The 18,421-nt window shown below is 51.8% G+C and overlaps 2 protein-coding genes across 2 annotated transcripts in view; both read right to left on the minus strand.

Moving 5' to 3' along the window:
• Positions 1-2,453: 2,453 nt before the first annotated feature.
• On the minus strand, positions 2,454-7,764 carry ATP6V0E2 (ATPase H+ transporting V0 subunit e2). The gene is made up of 4 exons (XM_060156411.1): positions 7,523-7,764; positions 5,696-5,743; positions 4,523-4,640; positions 2,454-4,116 (listed from the first exon to the last, which is right to left on the minus strand). Exons 1-3 carry the CDS (start codon positions 7,624-7,626, stop codon positions 4,547-4,549), a joined length of 246 nt encoding a protein of 81 aa, XP_060012394.1. The 5' UTR covers positions 7,627-7,764; the 3' UTR covers positions 2,454-4,116; positions 4,523-4,546.
• Positions 7,765-7,920: 156 nt separating this feature from the next.
• Positions 7,921-18,421, minus strand: part of ZNF862 (zinc finger protein 862) — a 40,038-nt gene continuing 29,537 nt past the window's right edge. The window contains exons 8-9 of the mRNA XM_060156412.1: positions 18,047-18,233; positions 7,921-10,272 (exon numbers count right to left, since the gene is read on the minus strand). Of these exons, the coding sequence (XP_060012395.1) occupies positions 10,221-10,272; positions 18,047-18,233 (239 nt within the window). The 3' untranslated portion in view covers positions 7,921-10,220. The remainder of the gene's footprint in view (positions 10,273-18,046; positions 18,234-18,421) is intronic.

The following is an 18,421-nucleotide window of genomic DNA, read 5'->3' on the forward strand; positions in this document are numbered from 1 at the left end:
TCTATGGGTTTGTTTGTTCCGAGTGATTCTTACGCAGGTTCGTTACACGGAGTGTGGGCTGAATTAGCATAGACTTTGGTCACCTGCCCTCACTCTTCTGGGTCCAAGTCAAGTAAAACTGTGGTGGCTGCCAAGTGACTTCATTCCTGGAAACCCCAAGGTTTTTAAACAGACGTCACGTCCAGCACATGGCCAGCCCCTTTATTTCTCTGCTCCTCGTATTTCCAATGTTATCAACGAACCGACTTCTGTACAAAGCAACCCAAAGGCCCTCATCAAGGGCCCTGCTTTAGGTGCTTTATCAGGGAGGCGTGACCCTGCGGTCTGCAGTAACAGCCATCTTCTGTATGGAACTTTTCCTCTCCACTGAGAATCTGGGCTGACGGGTGTCCCTATTATAGGCTGGAATGTACCAGATCTCAGGTTGCTGAGGTGGGAAAAAGTCGCGGAAGATTGCTGGGAAGCTTGGCCTCAGAGCAGCATTCAGTTGGCAAAAGGCCCCTTAGTTCTTGCCCTTTGGATTCCCCGAGCAATACCTGGCACCTTGCTGTTGTCATTACACATCCTTCAAGGAGGTTTCATCCAGGCTCTGGTACCACCTGGAAAATCATCCCTGTTCCCAATAAGGGCCACGCTCTAAGGCCACAACCTCTCACATCAGTGCAGGGCGTTGCACTCCCAGTGGCAGCACAACCTGGTCTGGAGGTCTCCGTCCCTTGGGCGGCACTGCCCTCTGTCGGCCACCTTCTGTACGTGCAGCTGAGCTAACCTCACCTGCCTTGTCTTCTCCACAAGCTTGTCCGGTCAGTCCCAGGAGGGTCTCCCAGGCTGCTTCCCGCTCTGCCACTAGGGTTGGTGCAGGGGTATCCCCTCCCCAGCCACTACCCATCTTCAGGGATCTTGTGCTACTTGTAGTTGCTCTGAGCATCTACGTCAGAGGCTGACATTTACTGATGTGCCTCCCACTTGGCAGGGGAAGGGGGGTGGAAGATACTTCTTGCCTGAAACAAACAACGAGTCCGTCCACACCAGGCACTAAGAGACTTGTCCAGCCAGGCCTGGCTGCAGACCGCCTAAGGCCGTAACCCAGGGACGACCTGGCCCCATCCAGTTCCTGTCTGACCAAGCTCTGGGCTGTCAGAAGAACTTACTGTTTGTTCTAGCCGATACCTGACCACAGGCCTCTGGCGCCTAGCCCCTCCACCCTTTCTGAGAGCGTTCACGACCGTGGATCTTTCCTCTGTCCCTCTGGGATTAGATGTACCTCCTGCAACCCAGGAGTGGCTCCCAAGGACCCTTCCTCTGAGGTGGACTCAGGAAGGCTCGGGCCTCTGTCCCCCGTCTCTGTGGCCTACTCACACTTACGCCAACCCATCCTTTGTGACTTTTCACTCTCCTGGCTCTACTGGGCCCCGCCCACCCCTCCCCTCCGCTCTCGTTCTCCTGTTAAAGTGCCCAGTCACCCTGCAGGGGCACGGACCCCACGGAGCTCACATTTCCCTACTGTCAGTCGTTTCGGAATAAAACCTGATCTCCCCTCTGTAACTAATGTCTGGTTGTGTTCATTTCTGACAAGACCTGCTCACCCTGCAGTCCCCCTCGGAGTGGGGTGAGAGCTTTGAGGTCAGCGCCATCCACGCAAAGCGGGTGGGCACGGATCCTGGGAGGGCGTCCCAAGCTCCCCCTCCCTGAACGGCTGCACAGGCAGAAAGGGAGGACGGCAAGATAGTGTGCTGGGAGGGGGGGGGTGTGCCAGCCCTGAGCTGCAGAAGCTGCCCAGAGAGCAGGGGCCGCGCCCCAGGACCCGGGGAACAGAGGTCGCCACGAGTGGTTCCATGAGAGCTCAGGGACAGACATACACTGCACGTCTTCAGGCCACATCTTCCTCCTGAAGACCAAACCCACGTATCCTACCGCTAGCTGGGCATCTCCATGGAGATACCCCGGACACAACCAGCTCACCAGGACACACAGGAAACCCCAGGTCATCACGTGCCCTCTGTGGCCTGTCACTGAGAGGTTCCAGCCGCCAGGTACTAGGCACCGCATTTGCCCACTGCTCACCACAGGGTCCACCCCGCCTCCCCCCTCCCCCCATGGCCAAGGCGCTGGCCCCCTTCAGCTCCTAACTAGACCTTCCATTCGCCCACTCGTCCCCATTCTCACCACCAATCTCATCTGAGGCCCATTATGCACCCTGTAGAGATCATCCTGGAAACCAAGGTGGGTCACGTCACTCCCCTGCTTCATCCTTCTGTGGCTCTGCATTCTCTCTGGATGCACTCCTCAGGGCTCAGGGTCTCTCCTCCAAGCACCTTCCAGCCCCAGGAGCTCTCCCCTCGGCTCACTCCATCCCCCTGCCCCAGGCAGGAAGCTGATCCCCGCCCAGGCCAAGCCCAGGCCAAGCACCCGGGTATGTAGGGGTATTAGGAACATGCAGGCCACGCTCTGTGGAATGTTGGGGACCAGCTTTATTGCAGAGCCCCGGGGGCCATGCACTCTGTAATCTGGGGCACAGATGGGTGGTGGGGCAAAGTTCCACTTGAACGAGTCCTCCGTCTTCCTCCTCCTGCCCGGCCTGGTTCTGGGCAAAATCCAGGACAGTAGGATTCTCGCTCAGGTCTCAGGAAAATGTAGTCTCAGTGTCCACATCCCAGAGCTGCAGCTCCAAGCAGCTGCCAGTCCCTTTCCTGGGTCCCAAATCCACCCACCGAGGGAATGGGAATCAGGTGGGCAGGGGAGCGGCAGCCAGCAAACTTGGCCAGGACTTTGCCACCAAACAGGAATTTCCTCACCACTCATTAGTCACTAGACACGGGTCATGCTTCTAGCCGCCAATCGAGACTCAACGGTCCCACTCCAGGGGGGCCACAGAGGTCAGCACAGGAAGGGAGTTGGAAAGGGGGTGGGTGGGATGTTCAAGGGAGGCCCCGATCTGAGCAACAGGCCAAGCCCAGAACCAAGAAATCCAGGTGAGACATACCACGTTCTACCACCGCTCCAAAAACGATGCCTACTAAACAGAATGCCAATCAACTCAACCGTCAATAAATACAAGAGACTGCCTTCTTCCCCAGGGAGGCAACGTGGCACAGCAGAGTGGGGGGCTCCAATTAGCTCCGGGGCTGCGGGCAAGTGTCTGAAGTCTCCACCCCAACTCTCCAGGCGTCACCAGGCCAGGGGCTCCCCTGCCCGGCAGCATCTCAGCAGAGCCCAGCCCACACCTCGCCCACACCTGTCCCTCTGCGCCCTCCCTCGCTCCAGGTGACCTACGTGCTGCTGTGAGGGGCTCCGAGATCCACCCTCACCGCTGCCAGAGTCAGCCCGGCCTCAGCAGGAGCTGCCTCCAGTTTCTTCAGCTCCTGCCGTGCTCAGGCTGAGCCTCTGGGAAGGGAGGGAGGTGATCCAGGTGGGGAGGAAGGGGGAAGAGGATATTCTGAGGACATCCCACTTCCTGAGCAAGCCAACGTAAGTGACTTCGTGACTGTAAAGGACGCTAAACATACCTGTTCCAACCTTGATCCAAATTACTGTGACGCTTTGGATCGTGATGTTTTGTGGGACTGTTTTTCCACTTCGTCAACAATTCCAGAAATTTCACATCGCAACGTGTCAAAAATTAAAGGAGAACTCCAAGAAAGGCCTTTGCCACACCTGACCGAGCCCCTCCATCTCACAGGTGAGGAGGCCCACACAGGCAGACGCTTCCTGGGGTCACACAGGAGGACAGTGGCAGGGCTCTGCCTCTTCCCCCAGGGCTTCCTCCCCGGCCCGGCCCACCTGAGCTCAGAGCATCCTGGGCTGAACGGCCTCCTCCCAGGACAAGCAGCCTTCTCTGGCTGCCCCACTGGGTAAAAGGCGCAGCCCCACCCTTGTCGGCTCCTGGCCTGGACCCACTTGGGAGCGGGCAGTGGGAACTTGAGGGCTGGACATCTGCTCCGGCCTGGCTCTGAGCTCGGGGCTTCCTGAGGCCCAGACTGGATGGGGAGGGTGGTACTTTCCAGAACCAGGCAGGCCTTGGGGGAGGGAGCACGGAGGGACTGGGACACAGTTGTAGGGGTGACAAAAGGGTCATCAGGGACAGCGGAGCTGAGGTCATCCAGAGAGCTGGGGCACCTGAAAAGCACATCACAGAACAAGTCACGGCCTCGCTGTGGAGACCCTTCTCCCCCAGCCCCGCCCTGGAGAGCCTGTGCCCGTCACCCAGCTCCCCTCAGACCGCTCCCTGCCCCCACCCTCCCCTCACTCAGAACAGATTCTGCAGCCGGCCGCCTCCTCTGGGGCCTGCAAACCCGCAAACAAGGCTGGGCCCACATGCTCCCCCGCAGGACCCCGAGTCTTCCGCCCGTCCCTGCCGCCCAGCGCACCACTGGGCAGGAAGGGAGCAGGCGCTCAGCATTCTTTTTTTTTTCCTTAATAAATGAATGCCTGAATCCACACGCAAAGTCTTACAACCCTGCCTGACCTTGTCCTCCCCCCGCCCCGGGCCCTTCCCCACCCCTGCCCGTCCGCCCAGCAGTACCTGGGGCCGAGGAGGCGGCAGTGGTCACTCCCACAGGAAGTGCACATACCAGATGGTCTCATTCTTCAGCTGGGGCCCGAACAGGGGGTTCAGCTGAGCCAGGATGGCGATGAGCCAGCTGCCAGGGACAGCACAGTGAGGGTGAGCCCAGACACAAGGAACTCTGCCGTGCACACCTCACACCACGCCTTTGATCACATGACCGACCCAGCAGCAGGGTCTGGGTTCTGGAGGGAAGGGTCTCATGGAGCCACCCACACTGCGGCCGGCACGGGGGCTCAGTCTGGGGCGTGTGGGTTTGGGTTTAGGTTTGGTTTGATCTGATGTTTTGTAGATTTATAAGATCCCTGCGCTGGGGCTGGACCCTGGGATTAGCGAGGAGGTAAGACGGCCTCCAGGGGCACAAAGGGAAGCCATACCGGCTTAACTGAGCATGAGAGAGGCCTCCCTCAAAACCAGAGCTTGGATTTATTCCTCAGTTTGGCAGCCAGGGTGATTTAACATGGAGCAACCTAACATAGGAGGATTGGGGAGGGATAGCAGAGTGCCTTTTTTGTAAAAGGGGAGGGACTACCATGAACGGCAGTTTTAGAAAGAGAACCTCTAGACGTGAAGGACCTGGAAATTGATTCCCTCACACTGTCCAGGCACTCGCATCTCTTGGAACGTTTTCTATATCCCAGGGACCTTTTCCAAGTTTGAAGACTACTGCTCATCCAGTGGTTCTAAACTGGCTGCATCACAATCACCCAGGGGCATTAAAAATAAGGATTCCCAAGTGCAGATCATGAGAACTGTGATTTAGTGGGTCCAGGGTGGAGCCCTAAAAGCTGTGTTTTTACAATCTCTCCAGGTGATTCTGATGTCCCATCAGGTACAAAAGGCACTGAGCTGGCCCAACTCACTCATTTTGTGGATGAGAAAACTGTAGCCTATGAACATGACAGAGCTTGTCCAGGTGCTACATTCAGAACCAGAACCCAGAGTTCATGACTTCCAGCCCATCGCTCTCTTTGCCTCTCCAACTGCCTCCTCTTCTGTGCTTTACAGCCTCAGCCTTTCAAGAGCTGAATGTGCCGGTACCAGGACAGAGGGGAGAGCAGGGCTGGGAAAGGAGGAAAGAAGGGGGCACAAAGGCCCCAGCTGACTTCGAGCTGGGAGAGCAGTACTTACAAGAGGTAACAGCAGACAGCGGTGGCCACCAGCATGGTGATGGTCACTCTGCAATGGAAGAGGACGTCAGGTCAGGACGGATGGAAGCATTGCCCCCAGGAGGCCTGGCCGAGGCCAGAGAAAGAGCTCCTAGTGCCAGCCCCTTTCCCGTCTGATGCCACCTGAACACAGGGAGGCTGAGTTCTACTCAGGGTAAGAATTGCTAGATGGAAAATAAAAACGCCAAGTGTCACCTCTTGGGGACGCCAACCTTGATCACATCCAAGTTACATTATGCATCTTTCCCTTCACCTATCTGCCTTCTCAATCCCACTGTTTCTCCATCTTAATGCAAACATGTTGGGAAAAGACACTGCACAGAGCTGCACTTGCAGCCACCCACCATGGAGTGGCCTCTGGAATCCAAAGTTCATCGGGCAAAGGGAAGGAAGACAGGAGACCAGAAGACAGGGCAGGAGGCAAGGAGACCGTGAGCCATCTCTGAGGCACAATGGGCAGTTATAATGACAATAGCAACTGGCTACCTTGAATCTACTCAAATGCTGGAGACAGAGGCTTTAAATGCAGGAGGAAAACTTCAGAAGGAAGAACTCACCAAGGTCTGCAAGGGAGGCGAGGCACTAAAATGGTTTACAAAGTGAGGCCATGGGACCTCAGCCCTGCAGGTCCTTTTTTTTTTGGCACTCCGCGCGGCATGCAGGATCTTAGTCCCCCAACCAGGGATCGAACCCGTGCCCCCTGCAATGGAAGCCTGGAGTACTAACCACTGGACCACCAGGGAAGTCCCTAGCCCTGCAGATTTTTAAGAACAGAGGCAACACCCAAATGCAGCCTCCAGCCAAAGCTAAATCTAACCCAAACCAGGCCCTAGGACCTCTGATCTAAAGTACTTTAAGTTGGTGCCAGAGCAATTAGTATTTGATCCATTCTTTCAACATTACCAAGCGCCGTGGCCAGTCCTGTACTGGGCAATGGCGTCTACAGTGGTGAACAGGACAATCTTCCACCTCGAGGAACTTGTAATCGAGGGGAGAGAGTGCTTTACAGCTGAGGATGGTATGAAGCAGAAACTGGTAAATGGTGCAAGAGATAGAGAAACCTGCTAGGGGACCTTCGAAAAATAATGATACTGGGCTTCCCTGGTGCCGCAGTGGTTGAGAGTCCGCCTGCCGATGCAGGGGACGCGGGTTCGTGCCCCGGTCCGGGAGGATCCCACATGCCGCGGAGCGGCTGGGCCCGTGAGCTATGGCCGCTGGGCCTGCGCGTCCGGAGCCTGTGCTCCGCAACGGGAGAGGCCACAACAGTGAGAGGCCCGCATACGACAAAAAAAAAAAAAAAAAAAAAAAAGATACTGGCTAAAAATTATTCAATACAATATGTGCCATGCACTAAGAGTCTTATATACATTATTTTGTGTAATCCTCACAGCAACCTTAAAAGGCAGGTATCATCATCACCCCCAATTACCTAAGAAGAAATGAGGCTTGAAGGTGTGATAGACGCTCAAGGTCACAGCTGGGCAGGAGTGGACAAACTGCATCAGTGTCTAGCCACAGCCTTTACCTTTACAGGCTGGAGAGGCTGACCCGTAACCGTCTCCACCTTTCTAAAGCACGAGCATCTCTGCCCTTTGGCCCCGACCGCCTGCCTGTTCCCTGCTGAACGCGGCCCAGCACAGACCCGAGAGGAGTGGGGCGCCATGCGCGCGCCTGGACAGTGCTCGCTGCACCGCGGGCCGCCGCCGCCGCCGCCCGCGCAGCCGCCGGGGGAGGGGGAGCGCGCGGCCGCGAAAGTGTCCACAGGGAGGCTGGGCCGCGCGATCCTTACCCGCGGTTGGGTCCTTTCGGCACGAACCAGGGCCCGGCGATGCCGATGAGGCCCCAGAACGTGGTGAAGATGATGACCGGGAGGGCGAAGGAGTGCGCCGTCATGGCCCGGCGCGGGATGCCCAGGCCAGGATGCGAGTCAGAATTGCAGATGCTCCGGTGCGCGGAGGTCCGGCCCAGGCAGTGGGCGCTGAGTATGCGCAGCAGGACCCGGCCGCCTAAGAAAGCCCTTTCAGCGAGCCCGACCCGCGCAGGCGCTTCAGCGTGTCACTCGGGGTGGGGGCGTGGGCGGGCTTTGCTCTGAGCCAGAGATATAATTAGCTTTGAGCAGCTCCTCCAGTTTGCTAGTTTTGGTTACGGGATTAACAGGACTGAGGCATGTGTCGAAATAAACTCTGCTTTATTCAAATAGAAAAAGGTTGAGAATCAGACATGGTTTTTTTTTTTTTTTTTTTGCGGTAAGCGGGCCTCTCATTGTTGTGGCCTGTCCCGGTGCGGAGCACAGGCTCCGGACGCGCAGGCTCAGCGACCATGGCTCACGGGCCCAGCCGCTCCACCGCATGTGGGATCTTCCCGGACCGGGGCACGAACCCGCCTCCCCTGCATCGGCAGGCGGACTCTCAACCACTGCGCCACCAGGGAAGACCCAGACATGGTTTTTTAAACCATGTTTTGCACATCTTTGAAACCAGAGGAGGAGAGAACATCCCTGGGCCAATTACCTGGGGTGACCTCGTCAGCCACTTGGATGAGGGAAACGGCCCATCTTCACACTGTCCTGCTAAATACTTAGCACCCTGGGAACTGATCCTGCGCTTCGAGGGAAGCGAAGTGTCTGGAGTAGATTACACTCCAACGCGTCTGGCTAGAACAGGGGGTCGGGACCCCTCCTTCCCACCTGGTCTCTATGGCTATCGAACTCAAACTGTCAGTTAAAATGCTGGTCACTCAGAATGTCAGCCCTGTGGGCATGTCTATGGAGATCACAGGTAGGGAACGAGGGTGGAGGCATGGCTAGGACTCTGGCCAAAGGCAAAGAGCTTGCTCCTTCCATCCCCAATGCCCTTCAGCTTGTTTTTTTGTGAGGCAAAAATAGGAAGGCTCTCCAACAACAGGGTCTCCAGGCCCTGGGGTCTGAAATGCTGCAAGTCTCTTGAAACAAAATGAGATGTCAGCTTGGGCAAGGGGTCTCACCAAGCTTCAGCCTGGGGTCCTGCACAAAATGGTCAGCGTCCTCTCTGCCATTAGCGAACAGAGGGGACCCAGGGCATGCCTGTGCCCCTCGAGAAAGCGGGTAGTGCAAATCCCTGTGACAAATAGCATTTTCAGTCACCCCCCGCCCCCGCCGCCAAGGGGCCCAAGTTTCTCACGAGCTGGCATCGGAGGCTTCCTCAGAGCACAGATGTGGAGAGGCTGGGGCGTCCCTAGCTGGCCTCCACCTCCACGACTAGACTCGCACAGGGAATCGTGCGTGTGGCACTCAGGCACGGCGCTGCTCGCAGGACTAGCCTCTTGCTCTGAGGATTCTTAAAGGACAGAAGGTGCCATGGGGAGGATGCCTACGAGAAAGTCACCTCAATCTGAATCGCTATGGATAGGGTGGGGGGGGCCCACTTTAACGGGCCCTCCTCCCTTCCATCCCACCAACTCATACCCGCGGTGCCTGGCCTAGTGCAGATTCCTGAACTCCCCACGGTGACCTATGCGAATGGGGGAGGGAGGCCTGGGCTCCATCTTGGCCATGTGGATTAACACCGCCAGGGTTCAAGCTCTAAGGGCCCGTGGTACACCTCAGCCCCCAGAACACGGGGCTGTCAGGGAGACAGTGCCACAGGTGAAACGGCAGAAAGCGAAAACAGAATTCCTGGCTCGAAGCTGAAGAAAACAGGAAAGCGATGGCGCTAAGGCTAAGTGCTAAGGGTGGGGTGCTGGGAAGGGAGAGTCAGAGACACTGGGAAGCAGGGGTTCTGCCAGACAGTGAGACACTCGCTACCAGCATCTCAGGGGCTCTCGGCACCTTCTAGGAGTGGGAAGTGGACAGATGGCTGCTTGAGGGCCAGGCCACTTGGACCTGCATCACAGAGCAGGGACCCCACCTAGGGCCAGGCAGCATGGCCAGGACGGAGCACTACTTCCTGCCCGTCTAAAACAAGAGAAAGGCAGCGGCAAAGAAGCCCTTCCCTCTAACCTCCCCTCGTTTCCCACCTGTGGTTAGGAAGGTGGGACCCAGACACTACATCGTCCTCAGCCGGATGAGCAGCCTAGGAACCTGCCCAAAGCAGCTGCCCTGGAAGGAAAAGTGCTTTACTTCCGGGTGGAAGAGGAGATGGGCTGATGCAGGGAGGGAAACGGGAACCAAATAGCGTGGGACACCCTTCTCTGCCGCCAGGGTGGTGGTTCTCATGCTGAGTGAGCCCACAAAGTTCCTGGAGGGCCTTGCTGGAAACAGTCCCGGGGATCTGATCAGGTGGGTCTGGGGCGAAACAGATTTAAACAGACACCCCTAGTGATTCCCAAGCTGGTCCCCAGAGCAACTTTGGGAAGAGTGGACTAGACCATTATGCTGAGGGCACGTTGAGAGAGCACCTCTTCCCGTAATAAGGACTTGGGTGGCAAGGGACAAGGACAAGGGCTGAAGGCAGCCAAGTCCACTCTGCAGCCTGAGGGCCATCTTTCAGAGCTGGAGGCGCTGTCATCCATCAGTCCTGTGGCAGCTGGGGCACCAGCAGGCACTTGGCTTCTCTACTGCCACTTCATGGAGAGGGACACCAAGGCACAGAAAAGAGGAAGGGATTAATCATGGCTGAACCACTGCCTGCAGCAGAGTTGGGACAGGATCCCAAGCCCCCCCCCCAGTGCAAACCTGTCCTGTCCGCTCTGCTCCGTAGAAGACCCGGGCTCAGCACAACACAAGGGCTGCGACTGGTGGAAAACGCCAGGCCCCCTCCAGGGAAACACTCCTCCCCTGTCTGGGAGCTGAAGGAGGATAACCTTTCTTGATTGCTCTGTGCCAAGGGGTTCTGCTTGCCTCATCCTAAAGGAAGGCCCTGGGAGGAGATAGAGAAAGTCTCTGATGCAAGTCTCCCATTTGAAGTTGAGGCTTCCCTGCTTCTGCCATGGAGCCAGGGGGATAGATTCCAGAGCCAGGCCGCTGCCCCTAGACCTGCTCATCCCAGGCCCCTCACCACGTGTCTACCCCACGCCACTCAGGCTGTGGGCAGCCCGCTGGGATGCTCCCCAGCTACCCAGGGGCTGGAGGGCTCCTTTTTTTTTTTTTTTTTTTTAACATCTTTATTGGAGTATAATTGCTTTACAATGGTATGTTAGCTTCAGCTTCACAACAAAATGAATCAGTTATATACATACATATATTCCCATATCTCTTCCCGCTTGCGTCTCCCTCCCTCCCACCCTCCCTATCCCACCCCTCCAGGCGGTCACAAAGCACCGAGCTGATCTCCCTGTGCTATGCGGCTGCTTCCCACTAGCTATTTACCTTACGTTTGGTAGTGTATATATGTCCATGCCTCTTTATCGCTTTGTCACCGTTTACCCTTCCCCCTCCCCATAACCTCAAGTCCATTCTCTAGTAAGTCTGTGTCTTTATTCCTGTTTCACCCCTAGGTTTTTCATGACATTTTTTTTTTTAAATTCCATATATATGTGTTAGCATACGGTATTTGTCTCTCTCTTTCTGACTTACTTCACTCTGTATGACAGACTCTAGGTCTATCCACCTCATTACAAATAGCTCAATTTCGTCTCTTTTTATGGCTGAGTAATATTCCATTGTATATATGTGCCACATCTTCTTTATCCATTCATCCGATGATGGACACCTAGGTTGTTTCCATCTCCGGGCTATTGTAAATAGAGCTGCAATGAACATTTTGGTACATGACTCTTTTTGAATTATGGTTTTCTCAGGGTATATGCCCAGTAGTGGGATTGCTGGGTCATATGGTAGTTCTATTTGTAGCTTTTTAAGGAACCTCCATACTGTTCTCCACAGTGGCTGTATCAATTTACATTCCCACCAACAGTGTAAGAGGGTTCCCTTTTCTCCACACCCTCTCCAGCATTTATTGTTTCTAGATTTTTTGATGATGGCCATTCTGACTGGTGTGAGATGATATCTCATTGTAGTTTTGATTTGCATTTCTCTCATGATTAGTGATGTTGAGCATTCTTTCATGTGTTTGTTGGCACTCTGTATATCTTCTTTGGAGAAATGTCTATTTAGGTCTTCTGCCCATTTTTGGATTGGGTTGTTTGTTTTTTTGTTATTAAGCTGCATGAGCTGCTTATAAATTTTGGAGATCAATCCTTTGTCAGTTGCTTCATTTGCAAATATTTTCTCCCATTCTGAGGGTTGTCTTTTGGTCTTCTTTATGGTTTCCTTTGCTGCGCAAAAGCTTTTAAGTTTCATTAGGTCCCATTTGTTTACTCTTGTTTTTATTTCCATTTCTCTAGGAGGTGGGTCAAAAAGGACCTTGCTGTGATTTATGTCATAGAGTGTTCTGCCTATGTTTTCCTCTAAGAGTTTGATAGTTTCTGGCCTTACATTTAGGTCTTTAATCCATTTTGAGCTTATTTTTGTGTATGGTGTTAGGGAGTGATCTAATTTCATACCTTTACATGTAGCTGTCCAGTTTTCCCAGCACCACTTATTGAATAGGCTGTCCTTTCTCCACTGTACATTTCTGCCTCCTTTGTCAAAGATAAGGTGACCATATGTGCGTGGGTTTATCTCTGGGCTTTCTATCCTGTTCCATTGATCTATCTTTCTGTTTTTGTGCCAGTACCATACCGTCTTGATAACTGTAGCTTTGTAGTATAGTCTGAAGTCTGGGAGCCTGATTCCTCCAGTTCCTTCTTTCGTTCTCAAAACTGCTTTGGCTATTCGGGGTCTTTTGTGTTTCCATACAAATTGCAAAATTTTTTGTTCTAGTTCTGTGAAAAATGCCAGTGGTAGTTTGATAGGGATTGCATTGAATCTATAGATTGCTTTCGGTAGTAGAGTCATTTTCACAATGTTGATTCTTCCAATCCAAGAACATGGTATATCTCTCCATCTATTTGTATCGTCTTTAATTTCTTTCATCAGTGTCTTATAATTTTCTGCATACAGATCTTTTGTCTCCTTAGGTAGGTTTATTCCGAGATATTTTATTCTTTTTGTTGCAATGGTAAATGGGAGTGTTTTCTTGATTTCACTTTCAGATTTTTCATCATTAGTATATAGGAATGCCAGAGATTTCTGTGCATTAATTTTGTATCCTGCCACTTTACCAAATTCATTGATTAGCTCTAGTAGTTTTCTGGTAGCATCTTTAGGATTCTCTATGTATAGGATCATGTCATCTGCAAACAGTGACAGCTTTACTTCTTCTTTTCCGATTTGGATTCCTTTTATTTCCTTTTCTTCTCTGATTGCTGTGGCTAAAACTTCCAAAACTATGTTGAATAAGAGTGGTGAGAGTGGGCAACCTTGTCTTGTTCCTGATCTTAGTGGAAATGCTTTCAGTTTTTCACCATTGAGGATGATGTTTGCTGTGGGCTTGTCATATATGGCCTTTATTATGTTGAGGAAAGTTCCCTCTATGCCTACTTTCTGCAGGGTTTTTATCATAAATGGGTGTTGAATTTTGTCAAAAGCTTTCTCTGCATCTATTGAGATGATCATATGGTTTTTCTCCTTCAGTTTGTTAATATGGTTTATCACATTGATAGATTTGCGTATATTGAAGAATCCTTGCATTCCTGGAATAAACCCCACTTGATCATGGTGTATGATCCTTTTAATGTGCTGTTGGATTCTGTTTGCTAGTATTTTGTTGAGGATTTTTGCATCTATGTTCATCAGTGATATTGGCCTGTAGTTTTCTTTCTTTGTGACATCCTTGTCTGGTTTTGGTATCAAGGTGATGGTGGCCTCGTAGAAGGAGTTTGGGAGTGTTCCTCCCTCTGCTATATTTTGGAAGAGTTTGAGAAGGATAGGTGTTAGCTCTTCTCTAAATGTTTGATAGAATTCGCCTGTGAAGCCATCTGGTCCTGGGCTTTTCTTTGTTGGAAGATTTTTAATCACAGTTTCAATTTCAGTGCTTGTGATTGGTCTGTTCATATTTTCTATTTCTTCCTGATTCAGTCTTGGCAGGTTGTGCATTTCCAAGAATTTGTCCATTTCTTCCAGATTGTCCATTTTATTGGCATAGAGTTGCTTGTAGTAATCTCTCATGATCTCTTTTATTTCTGCAGTGTCAGTTGTTACCTCTCCTTTTTCATTTCTAATTCTATTGATTTGAGTCTTCTCCCTTTTTTTCTTGATGAGTCTGGCTAGTGGTTTATCTATTTTGTTTATCTTCTCAAAGAACCAGCTTTTAGTTTTATTGATCTTTGCTATTGTTTCCTTCATTTCTTTTTCATTTATTTCTGATCTGATTTTTATGATTTCTTTCCTTCTGCAAGCTTTGGGGTTTTTTTGTTCTTCTTTCTCTAATTGCTTGAGGTGCAAGGTTAGGTTGTTTATTCGAGATGTTTCCTGCTTCTTAAGGTGGGCTTGTATTGCTATAAACTTCCCCCTTAGAACTGCTTTTGCTGCATCCCACAGGTTTTGGGTCGTTGTGTCTCCATTGTCGTTTGTTTCTAGGTATTTTTTGATTTCCTCTTTGATTTCTTCAGTGGTCACTTCATTATTAAGTAGTGTATTGTTTAGCCTCCATGTGTTTGTATTTTTTACAGATCTTTTCCTGTAATTGATATCTAGTCTCATGGCGTTGTGGTCAGAAAAGATACTAGATACAATTTCAATTTTCTTAAATTTACCAAGGCTTGATTTGTGACCCAAGATATGATCTATCCTGGAGAATGTTCCATGAGCACTTGAGAAAAATGTGTATTCTGTTGTTTTTGGATGGAATGTCCTATAAATATCAATTAACTCCATCTCGTTTAATGTATCATTTAAAGCTTGTGTTTCCTTATTTATTTTCATTTTGGATGATCTGTCCATTGGTGAAAGTGGGGTGTTAAAGTCCCCTACTATGAATGTGTTACTGTCGATTTCCCCTTTTATGGTTGTCAGTATTTGCCTTATGTATTGAGGTGCACCTAAGTTGGGTGCATAAATATTTACAATTGTTATATCTTCCTCTTGGATCGATCCCTTGATCATTATGTAGTGTCCTTCTTTGTCTCTTCTAATAGTCTTTGTTTTAAAGTCTATTTTGTCTGATATGAGAATTGCTACTCCAGCTTTCTTTTGGTTTCCATTTGCATGAAATACCTTTTTCCATCCCCTTACTTTCAGTCTGTATGTGTCTCTAGGTCTGAAGTGGGTCTCTTGTAGACAGCAAATATATGGGTCTTGTTTTTGTATCCATTCAGCCAATCTGTGTCTTTTGGTGGGAGCATTTAGTCCATTTACATTTAAGGTAATTATCGATATGTGTGTTCCTATTCCCATTTTCTTAATTGTTTTGGGTTCATTATTGTAGGTCCTTTCCTTCTTTTGTGTTTCTTGCCTAGAGAAGTTCCTTTAGCAGTTGTTGTAGAGCTGGTTTGGTGGTGCTGAACTCTCTCAGCTTTTGCTTGTCTGTAAAGGTTTTAATTTCTCCATCAAATCTGAATGAGATCCTTGCTGGGTAGAGTAATCTTGGTTGCAGGTTTTTCTCCTTCAACACTTTCAATATGTCCTGCCACTCCCTTCTGGCTTGCAGAGTTTCTGCTGAAAGATCAGCTGTTAACCTTATGGGGATTCCCTTGTGTGTTATTTGTTGTTTTTCCCTTGCTGCTTTTAATATGTTTTCTTTGTATTTAATTTTTGACAGTTTGATTAATATGTGTCTTGGCGTATTTCTCCTTGGATTTATCCTGTATGGGACTCTCTGTGCTTCCTGGACTTGATTAACTATTTCTTTTCCCATATTAGGGAAGTTTTCAACTATAATCTCTTCAAATATTTTCTCAGTCCCTTTCTTTTTCTCTTCTTCTTCTGGAACCCCTATAATTCGAATGTTGGTGCGTTTAATGTTGTCCCAGAGGTCTCTGAGACTGTCCTCAGTTCTTTTCATTCTTTTTTCTTTATTCTGCTCTGCAGTAGTTATTTCCACTATTTTATCTTCCAGGTCACTTATCCGTTCTTCTGCCTCAGTTATTCTGCTATTGATCCCATCTAGAGTACTTTTAATTTCATTTATTGTGTTGTTCATCGTTGCTTGTTTCATCTTTAGTTCTTCTAGGTCCTTGTTAACTGATTCTTGCAATTTGTCCATTCTATTGTCCATTCTATCTCCAAGATTTTGGATCAACCTTACTATCATTATTCTGAATTCTTTTTCAGGTAGACTGCCTATTTCCTCTTCATTTGTTAGGTCTGGTGGGTTTTTATCTTGCTCCTTCATCTGCTGTGTGTTTTTCTGTCTTTTCATTTTGCTTATCTTACTGTGTTTGGGGTCTCCTTTTTTGCAGGCTGAAGGTTCGTAGTTCCTGTTGTTTTTTGTGTCTGTCCCCAGTGGCTAAGCTTGGTTCAGTGGGTTGTGTAGGCTTCCTGGTGGAGGGTACTAGTGCCTGTGTTCTGGTGTATGAGGCTGGATCTTGTCTTTCTGGTGGGCAGGTCCACGTCTGGTGGTGTGTTTTGGGGTGTCTGTAGACTTACTATGATTTTGGGCAGCCTCTCTGCTAATGGGTGGGGTTGTGTTCCTGTCTTGCTAGTTGTTTGGCATAGGATGTCCAGCACTGTAGCTTGCTGGTCGTTGAGTGAAGCTGGGTGCTGGTGTTGAGATGGAGATCTCTCGGAGATTTTTGCTGTTTGATATTATGTGCAGCTGGGAGGCCTCTTGTGGACCAGTGTCCTGAAGTTGGCTCTCCCACCTCAGAGGCACAGCACTGACTCCTGGCTGCAGCACCAAGAGCCTTTCATCCACAGGGCTCCTTAATTTGGGATGATTCGTTGTCTATTCAGGTATTCCACAGATGCAGGATATATCAAGTTGATTGTGGAGCTTTAATCCGCTGCTTCTGAGGCTGCTGGGAGAGATTTCCCTTTCTCTTCTTTGTTCTGACAGTTCCCAGGGGCTCAGCTTTGGATTTGGCCCCGCCTGTGCGTGTAGGTCGCCGGAGGGCGTCTGTTCTTTGCTCAGACAGGACGGGGTTAAAGGAGCCGCTGATTCGGAGGCTCTGGCTCACCCAGGCCGGGGGGTAGGGAGGGTCACGGAGTGCGGGGCGGGGCGGGCCTGCAGCGGCAGAGGCCGGCGTGACGCTGCAGCCTGAGGGCGCCGTGCGCTCTCCCGGGGGAGCCGTCCCTGGATCCCGGGACCCTGGCAGTGGCGGGCTGCACAGGCTCCCCGGAAGGGCGTGTGGCTAGTGACCCGTGCTCGCACACAGGCCTCCTGGCGGCAGCAGCAGCGGCCTCAGCGTCCCATGTCCGTCTCTGGGCTCCGCAATCTTAGCCGCGGCTCGCGCCCGGCCCTGGAGCTCTCTCAAGCAGCGTTCTTAATCCCCTCTCCTCGTGCACCAGGAAACAAAGAGGGACGTAAAAGTCTCTTGCCTCTTCGGCAGGTCCAGACCCCTCCCCGGACTCTCTCCCGGCCAGCCGCGGCGCACCAACGCCCTGCAGGCTGTGTTCACGCCGCCAACCTCAGTCCTCTCCTGGCGCTCCGACAAAAGCCGGAGCCTCAGCTCCCAGTCCCGCCCGCCCCGGCGGGCGAGCAGACAAGCCTCTCGGCTGGTGAGTGCCGGTCGGCCCGATCCTCTGCGCTGGAATCTGTCCGCTTTGCCCTCCGCACCCCTGTTGCTGTGTTCTCCTCCGCGGCTCCCAAGCTCCCCCACTCTGCCTCCCGAAGTCTCCACCCGCGAAGGGGCTTCCTAGTGTGTGGACACTTTTCCTCCTTCACAGCTCTCTCCCGCTGGTGCAGGACCCGTCCCTATCCTTTTGTCTCTGTTTAGTTTTTTCTTTTGCCCTAACCAGGTACGTGGGGGGTTCCTTGCCTTTTGGGAGGTCTGAGGTCTTCTGCCAGCGTTCAGTAGGTGCTCCGTAGGAGTTGTTCCACGCGTAGATGTACTTCTGGTGTATCTGTGGAGAGGAAGGTGATCTCCGCGTCTTACTCTTCCGCCATCTTCCCGGAAGTCCTTGGAGGGCTCCTTTAAGCCCCCTACTCCCAACCGTCTCTCCCACTTCAGAAAAGTCCTCCTGCCACCAAAACATGGGGTGAAATCTTTCATGATGGAATTGTCTCCTGAAGCACCTTTAAAATGAGCTTGAGACGCGAACCCTCCTGCATACTCAAGTGCTGGGAGGTCGCGCCCAGCCTAGGCGGGGCCTCGGTAAGCAGGCTGTTCGCCTCCTGACCCCCGCCTCCCTGGGATGTGGGCTGAATTATCTTGTCACTGCCGCTTCCCAGTGCTTAGGGAGTCCCCACCAAGCGAAGACTCTAGGGCAGCCTAGAATCCCAGGGCCTGTCACCATGATCACGAGGGCCAGGGCAGCAGGGGGCTCCAAGGCAACCCCTCAGGGTCCTGCTCTTACAGGAGCGCTTTATCAGGACAGCCCAGGGCCTCTTGGCTGGGGTGGGGACACAGGAGTCCGTGGCACGGCTCTAGGACGCAGTCCGTCAGGACCTCCATGGGTTCCCTGTAGGACGGGATGGGCGGCTTCTGGGTCACGGCCTCCTCCACACGGAGCGCTCCCATCTTCTCCTTCCTGAGCCCCGCCCCTCGTGCGGGAGGAAAGGGAGGGTACAGTCAGACAGAGAAAACAGATCAGATGATAATCCCCTCCCCACAACCAACTGCGCCCCAAGGTATGTTTGGTGAAGAACCCCTGGCAGAACAGACTGGAGACGGACAAGGGCTACTCTCTGCAGGCCTGATGGAGTCCCACTCTGCTGACTTTCACCCTGGG

This window comes from Lagenorhynchus albirostris, chromosome 8, assembly GCF_949774975.1.
Source record: "Lagenorhynchus albirostris chromosome 8, mLagAlb1.1, whole genome shotgun sequence".
In the NCBI taxonomy this organism is placed as follows: Eukaryota; Metazoa; Chordata; class Mammalia; order Artiodactyla; family Delphinidae; genus Lagenorhynchus; species Lagenorhynchus albirostris.

Coding starts and splice junctions, on each gene's coding strand:
- ATP6V0E2 (XM_060156411.1), bottom strand. CDS start 7,626: ATGACGGCGCACTCCTTCGCCCTCCCGGTCATCATCTTCACCACGTTC. Junction 5,744..7,522: donor CCGAAAGGACCCAACCGCGG/GTAAGGATCGCG, acceptor CTTCCATTGCAG/AGTGACCATCACCATGCTGG. Junction 4,641..5,695: donor GCTGTCTGCTGTTACCTCTT/GTAAGTACTGCT, acceptor TGTCCCTGGCAG/CTGGCTCATCGCCATCCTGG.